We start from the raw sequence: 6,875 nt of genomic DNA on the forward strand, positions 1-6,875 counted from the left end.
ATAAGCCGAACTCAACTGAACTGAACTGAGCTGAAATGAATTGAACTAAACTAAACTAAACTGAATATTTTATAAGAGAAGTAAATTAGGAGCTGAACTGGACTGAATTGAACTGAAAATAAACGTATGAGAACAGACCCATAGTTCAAACATGAATAATTCTTATCAAGCTTAGCTCTAACAGATTGTAAATCGGATCGGCTCAGATAATTTGTAACCCAACATACCCCATTTGCCCTATATTTTTTTTGTCCAATTTAAGTTTTCACGGTTTTCAATATATGTTTCAAAACAAAAATATCTTTATACATGTAATTCCAAGTTCCAACATGTTAAAAAGTTTGAGATAATTCTTATAAGTAGTATTTGCCTATTTGGACAAGTATACTAAAAAAATCAAGACATTTATTCGTTTTGCGTACTTTCACTCATAAGTGTTTGGTAACAACTAAATTTGCACCATAAAGGCCAAATCGAAAGAATTCCTCAGACATGACTAACTATATCATATGCGTTAATCGCCCTTGTAATTAGATCAATTCATTATTCTAATACTTCCTCCGTTTTTAAATACTTGCTCCACTTTCCATTTGCAGCCGTTTTTAAATACTTATTTCATTTCCTTATTTGGAAAGCTTTTACAATATTTACTCAATTTATCTCACCTAGTGGTCCCAACATATATTCTCTCTCCTCCAATTCTATCCATTATTTTTGTTTTTTATAATTTTTATTCTTCCACCAACCCCACTCCCTCTATTTAAAAACGGAGGGAGTAATAGACATTGTAACTAATCTAAACTGATCCTACTAATCCACTAGATTAGTTATCCTTGACTAAACAAAACACAAAAATAGCCAAACAAGACAAAACAATCCACTTTATGAAACAAAAAAAAAAAAACAAAAAAAAACAACGTCAACTACCCACCATAAAACGCACCGTATGACCCTACACCCAGTCACAGAGGATCCAGAAATAATGTCATGTAGTAGAGGGGACCTTTCCGCGTTAAGCAACCAAGCTTTTTGTTTAGCCTTTCAACGGCTTCGCACCTTCCTTCCTCTTCCCCTCCTTTTATCCTCTTCTATTTTCAACTCTTTATCATCATATTTCATCATCTAATCTAATTCTACACAATTAAAATCCCCCAATTTTATTCAATTTTTTCTGCAATTTATTCGATCGAAAATCCTGATTTAATTTACTTAATCAATATGAGTTTCATCTTCGGAAAACGCAAAACTCCTGCAGGTTAATCATATTCTTTTTTGATTATTTATGTAATACAGTAAATTCTCCCTTTTTTTTTGTTTTTGATCTGATCTGTTATGTGACGGTCCAATTTATTTGATCATTTTGCATTGTAGATTAGTGTGTTGAATTTCATATAATTTGGATTTGCTTTGTTAGGGTTTTTGTTTGATTTTTAGAAAAAAAAAAAATTCAATTGTTTGAGTTTTAAGGTTTATTATACTGCTAGAGTAGTATAAATTAACTAGGTAATTCCCGAATTATGCTTGATTTTTAAAAGTGATTCTCTGTATTTGGAAATAGAACCATTGTTATCATCTTTAATGCAATTGTTTGTTACTAATATGTTTAGTGGCTCCTAATTTTGATGATCTTGAACTAATGAGATGGATTTACGTTGTTTTTGTTGATGTTAATATTAATTGGGTTATCAGTTATGCAAGATTTCTGAAGTATGTTTGTGATTTTGTGTGATAGAGCTTCTGCGGGAGAATAAGAGGATGTTGGATAAGTCGATACGAGAAATCGAAAGGGAGAGAGCGGGTTTACAAACTCAAGAGAAGAAATTAATTGCCGAAATCAAGAAGAGTGCTAAGCAAGGACAAATGGTTTGTCAATTTTATTCATTTTACGTTCTGTGTTAGCTTGTTTCGTGGCATTGATCGTTCTGCTTGAAAGTTAACTAGAAAAACTAGTTTAAACATGAAACATTTACTAATGTCAAAGTTAAGGTTATGATGGGTTGAATTGAGATAGGGCAATAAGCCGTATGTTCCTCTTATTGAATTGTGAAACCTTGCAGAGTCATCTTATTTAGAATCATTACATTGGTTTGTTTCCGTTATATATGAGTCTGCTCTTTTGAAGCATAGAGGTGATGATGGTACATGGTAGTGATTACTATGTTGTTTGACTCTTTATTGCACCTCAGCTACCAAACTACACATGTCGGTTACTCGATTTTTAGTCATTGACATTAGAATGGCTCTTGAAGATTTAAACACTTCATTTAGGGGCAAAAGTAGCCAAAAAACAAAAAACATAAAAAGGTTGCGTGGCATTTGGATGTATACCCCGATACCTGTGTGGCCATGCCTATCACTTCTATCAAAGTCTTACACCATATATAAATAGGGAGATTTTTAGGGAAAGTGAAGATTAACTTCTCCCTTACTTGGATGCCAATGGGGTAAATGATGGAAAAGAAAATTTCCTCGTCTTAATATTAACCAAATCCCTTCATTGTTGGTGAGATTTGGAAGGAAAAATGGAAGGTCACTCTTTCCCTCCCTTCCACTTCCCTTTCTCTTCCCTCTTTCTCCTTCTTGTTCCTTTCTCTCTTTACTATTGTTATCCAAACCTAGTATAACATAGTTGATATTTATAACATGCTAAAAAAAAACAAAAACAAATTTTATGGAGTAAAAACTGTCTATAATTGTACTGTTAAGGCTTGCGTGTACTGACTCCACTTACTATGCCGTATGTTGGAGCTCTAAGATGCAATAGGGTGATGTTGATAGTGATCATCTTTCACCATCTGAAAATAAGCTAATTTTATGGAGAAGCTTCATTTATTTCACCATGTGAAGCTGTAGAGTGCTGAATTTTGGAATGTTCTTGGCCTTTTATTTATTAATTGAAGGAGTCTTGTGTGCACTTTATTTATCAAATTTTGATGTTTGATTCTATGAATTCTTTTGTTGCCAGGGAGCTGTCAGAATCATGGCAAAAGATCTGATTAGAACAAGACATCAGGTTGAGAAGTTCTACAAGCTTAAATCGCAACTTCAGGGTGTTTCCTTGAGGATTCAGGCATGTCAAAATTCTCATTCAGTACAGTATTTATTTTCTTATTCAGCAGCATGCCATTCCATGCCATGATAGCGTTTAATCTATTTGGTGACTGGGCACCAGTGTCTTACTTTAGTGTTCATATAGATTTGCTTCTTGTTACACTGTTATTAATAATCATTTTCCTTGTACAAGCAGACATTGAAATCAACCCAAGCCATGGGAGAAGCAATGAAAGGAGTTACAAAGGCCATGGGCCAAATGAATAGGCAGATGAATCTTCCTTCACTCCAGAAAATAATGCAAGAGTTTGAGAGGCAAAACGAGAGAATGGAGCTCACCAGCGAAGTCATGGGAGATGCTATTGACGACGCTTTAGAGGGAGATGAAGAGGAAGATGAAACAGACGAGCTTGTTAACCAAGTGCTTGATGAAATTGGTATCGATGTCAACCAAGAGGTATTTTACTCAGTACTTTGGCAATTTCTTCTCTCTGATGAAGTTACCTCGCCAATAAATTCAATACATGTTTCTGATGATGTTTTGTTTGCAGCTTGTGAACGCACCATCAGGTGCAGTGGCTGCACCTGCAGCTAAGGGCAAGGTTGCCCAGGCTGAAGCAACGGCTACTGGTAATGATGATGGTGGGATTGATGATGACTTGCAAGCAAGGTTGGATAATTTGAGAAGAATGTAGTCTCATATGTCACATTAGTCCATGCTTTAAACAAGAGAGTTCAATATATGCTGTCTATTTTGAGCAAAAGTTTCAGCTTAATGTTTGATGCATTGCCAGCTGACTTTATTTTGTTTGTGTATATAATAAACTTTTAGATTGATTTGCTTCCTAATGAAGTTGCATTTGCTTGGTGAGGTAAAATAGATGATGTTATCAAGTTATTACCACTCAACAGAGTACATATGAATTTATATACAGTACATTATTTTGCCCACTTTTTCCATGTTCAGTGATTCCCCCCTGACTATGGTATGTGTATTTTTTTTTCTTTTAAAAACGTTTCTTTTTATTTATTGATTTTCTGTGTACTGCATTAATTTTATTTAGCTAATACTGATAACTTGAAGAGTTGTTCTTGCATACATCTGGTCTTTGGACATTTTTTGCTTCATGATGTTGATCTTGTTACTTTCTCACAATTGTTTTAAAGCTAGCAAATAGCTGTATTATCACTCTCTGGCTAGCCTCTGAGTCATCTTCTTCCTGGCACTTGGGACACTATTGCTATGTTTGGTACTGTATTGGTTGAGTTTTCCGGTGAAAGCAGTGGTGCTCATCTTCTTTTATCTACCACTAGATAATGTTGAAAGCAACAAGGGAAACTGAGGCCTCAAATTCAGATTTTACCGGCTGTTACTGACAAATTGACAGTCGTTCTCTATCCTGCCTTCTGTTTATTTCAGTTCAGATTCTGATGAAGGATGATAGGGTACACTTAGAGGAAGCCCCAGTTAATCAATTTGATAAACAAAGTACACTTGAGCCGCCAGCTTAATATATGTACGATTACTGCTCTTTGTACCAAGGCTGACAATGTCAAAGTTAGCTTGCTGATAGGAATTTTTAACAGACAACACCTTATTAACCATAAAAACTACTCCTATTGATAAACTGATAAGGACTGAATTGTTGAAATTTCAATTCTATATAAAAAAATCATAGTAAGAAGAATAATTGTGTTGTTGAACTGTACTCACTAGGTTTCGATATTTTTCTTATCTCTTAGCAATTTATTGTCATATATTTTTTTCTTTAATTGACCTGAAATTATGAAGAATTGGCATCTAAAACATGGTGTTTTTGAATTTATGAATGTTGCAACAAATCGAAAGTTTGGCGATTGCTAGTAGTCCAAAATTTATGTGTATCGGGAAGATGGGTAGAGATTGTTATATATACCCTGGGTGCACCGTACACCTACGAGTATTTTATTCTCATTTTGACAATTATTTTTCATTTAATCATCAATTAAAGAGCAAAAACTAACCTTGGATTAATTGGGTGTATAGTGTACCAGATTGTAAATAACAAATTCCACAAGTGGGTGATAGGTTTCAATTTGGCAATCGCCAGCTATTAGAACTCGCTAAAAACATATACTAGTATTAGTAACATAGATGATATTATGCTATCTTCTAAATGCATGTTCAAATTGTATATACTAGTATGTTGTAAAAATAAACCTCTTGTAAGATGTAACATTGCAACTAATAGAATAATAGATGTATTTTTTCTTACAAAAATTGCCATCAAATTAGTAACCCTTTGTGTATTACTTTACTTCTTAAGGTATAAAGTGGAATGGAATCCAATAATATAGAAGGAATTCAAATTCATCCATAATTTTCCAAGTTTGTATGATTGAAGTATATGGCTTAATGACAACACTACTTGTCTAGTTGTCTAATTTGAACATTCTCTACACAACTAAGACAACAAGAAGAGATAACTACATATTTAAAATCAAAACAAAACTAAACTTGAGCACATAAAAGAAGAAAACCAAGACATCTATAATAATTATACAGGAAGAGCACCTGAATCTGATAAACCTGCACCTGAATTATTCTCAGACCGAGCAACACCGATGTCTCCGCCACCACAACCACCCACCGGTGCTCGACAAAGCGGACAATCAAAATGCGAATAAAGCCACATATCAATACAAGGAGCATGAAAAGAGTGCTTACATCTAACCAACTCCCTAACATCTTCCCCTTCTTCAAACACTGACAAACAAACTACACACTCTTCACAGCAACTACTGTCACCTTCTTCTGGTAGACTGTTTTTGTACTTATATAGATTTGAATCCAATTCCACAATCTTCCGACCATTGAACTGCTTCGGAGCAGTTCCGATGACTTCCCTGTTTCTTGACCAAGTAGAGGACGGGTAGTCAGTGCACCAGTTAAGTGCTAAACAATGATAGATAGCTAAAACAAGTCCAGCCGTCACGACGACGAAGAATCCGCAGTATAACATGCTCAGATTGTAGTGACCGGGATGTTGCTCGCCTAGTGATGGAGGTTCTATATGATAGTGTGATGGATCACTCATTTTAGTTTGTTGGTTTTGTTTTCTGGGTTTTCTTATTTTATTTTATTTTGGTTTAACAAGTAAATAAATAAAGAAAAGTTGGAAAAATTCTGCAGGTTGATGTTATATGAAGGGGTTGTTAAAGTAGAGTTTAAGGAAATTTTGTTTGATTTGATTTGCGGTTTCCTAAGACTGTAGAATCATCATGGAAGTGAGGACAAAGCTTTATTTGCTATATGTGCTACCAAACAACGACGGCTGACATTTATTTTTCTTATTTTTATTTTTTTTTTAGGTTGTTGTCAAATTTATTTTCTAAATACAAAGGCTATGAACTTAGATCTTTTTTTTTCTTTTCTTTTTTCGTTAAAGGAACCTCTTAGAGGTTCCCTTCTAATGATGGATTTGAAAATCGGAAATATATTTAGTTGAGTGAAATTGTAGTTGATGAATTTTTTTATTGGGATCGAATGATACTGAGAATAAGCTTTATGTTCTTTAGTTTTATACTTGATGTTCATCAGAAGCACAGTGTACATTTTGAATACATTTATATCATCAAATTATTTTTCATTGTATTAAAATTGAAGAGCTCAACCGATAATATTCATTTATAATTTTCTTGTCCAATAATTTAAGAAGAAAATTATGGGTCCACCTCTTTGTAACTCTCATAATTATTGTCACATACTAGGACTCTCACAGATATGACATAAATAATTGCTTTCATTTATATGTCTTTGTGAAAACCCCTGTTTTTTTGTGGGT

The 6,875-nt window shown here is 34.0% G+C and overlaps 2 protein-coding genes across 2 annotated transcripts; one reads left to right on the plus strand and one right to left on the minus strand.

The window, feature by feature from the left end:
* Nucleotides 1-991: 991 nt before the first annotated feature.
* On the plus strand, nt 992-4,002 carry LOC110715703 (vacuolar protein sorting-associated protein 2 homolog 1). Its single transcript, XM_021894299.1, has 5 exons — nt 992-1,255; nt 1,733-1,863; nt 2,966-3,070; nt 3,248-3,508; nt 3,603-4,002. Exons 1-5 carry the CDS (start codon nt 1,219-1,221, stop codon nt 3,744-3,746), a joined length of 678 nt encoding a protein of 225 aa, XP_021749991.1. The 5' UTR covers nt 992-1,218; the 3' UTR covers nt 3,747-4,002.
* A 1,235-nt stretch (nt 4,003-5,237) lies between these two features.
* On the minus strand, nt 5,238-6,632 carry LOC110715704 (RING-H2 finger protein ATL52-like). The gene has a single exon (XM_021894300.1). The coding sequence runs from the start codon at nt 6,126-6,128 to the stop codon at nt 5,589-5,591; it is 540 nt and encodes a 179-aa protein (XP_021749992.1). The 5' UTR covers nt 6,129-6,632; the 3' UTR covers nt 5,238-5,588.
* Between the last annotated feature and the right edge of the window lie 243 nt (nt 6,633-6,875).

Source organism: Chenopodium quinoa, unplaced genomic scaffold (genome assembly GCF_001683475.1).
Source record: "Chenopodium quinoa cultivar QQ74 unplaced genomic scaffold, ASM168347v1, whole genome shotgun sequence".
In the NCBI taxonomy this organism is placed as follows: domain Eukaryota; kingdom Viridiplantae; phylum Streptophyta; class Magnoliopsida; order Caryophyllales; family Amaranthaceae; genus Chenopodium; species Chenopodium quinoa.

Excerpts from the sequence above, each read along its gene's own strand:
- LOC110715704 (XM_021894300.1), bottom strand. The coding sequence starts at position 6,128 with ATGAGTGATCCATCACACTATCATATAGAACCTCCATCACTAGGCGAG.
- LOC110715703 (XM_021894299.1), top strand. The coding sequence starts at position 1,219 with ATGAGTTTCATCTTCGGAAAACGCAAAACTCCTGCAG. Across the intron at positions 1,256-1,732 it reads AAAACGCAAAACTCCTGCAG|AGCTTCTGCGGGAGAATAAG; the intron begins GTTAATCATATT and ends TTTGTGTGATAG. Across the intron at positions 3,509-3,602 it reads GTATCGATGTCAACCAAGAG|CTTGTGAACGCACCATCAGG; the intron begins GTATTTTACTCA and ends TTTTGTTTGCAG.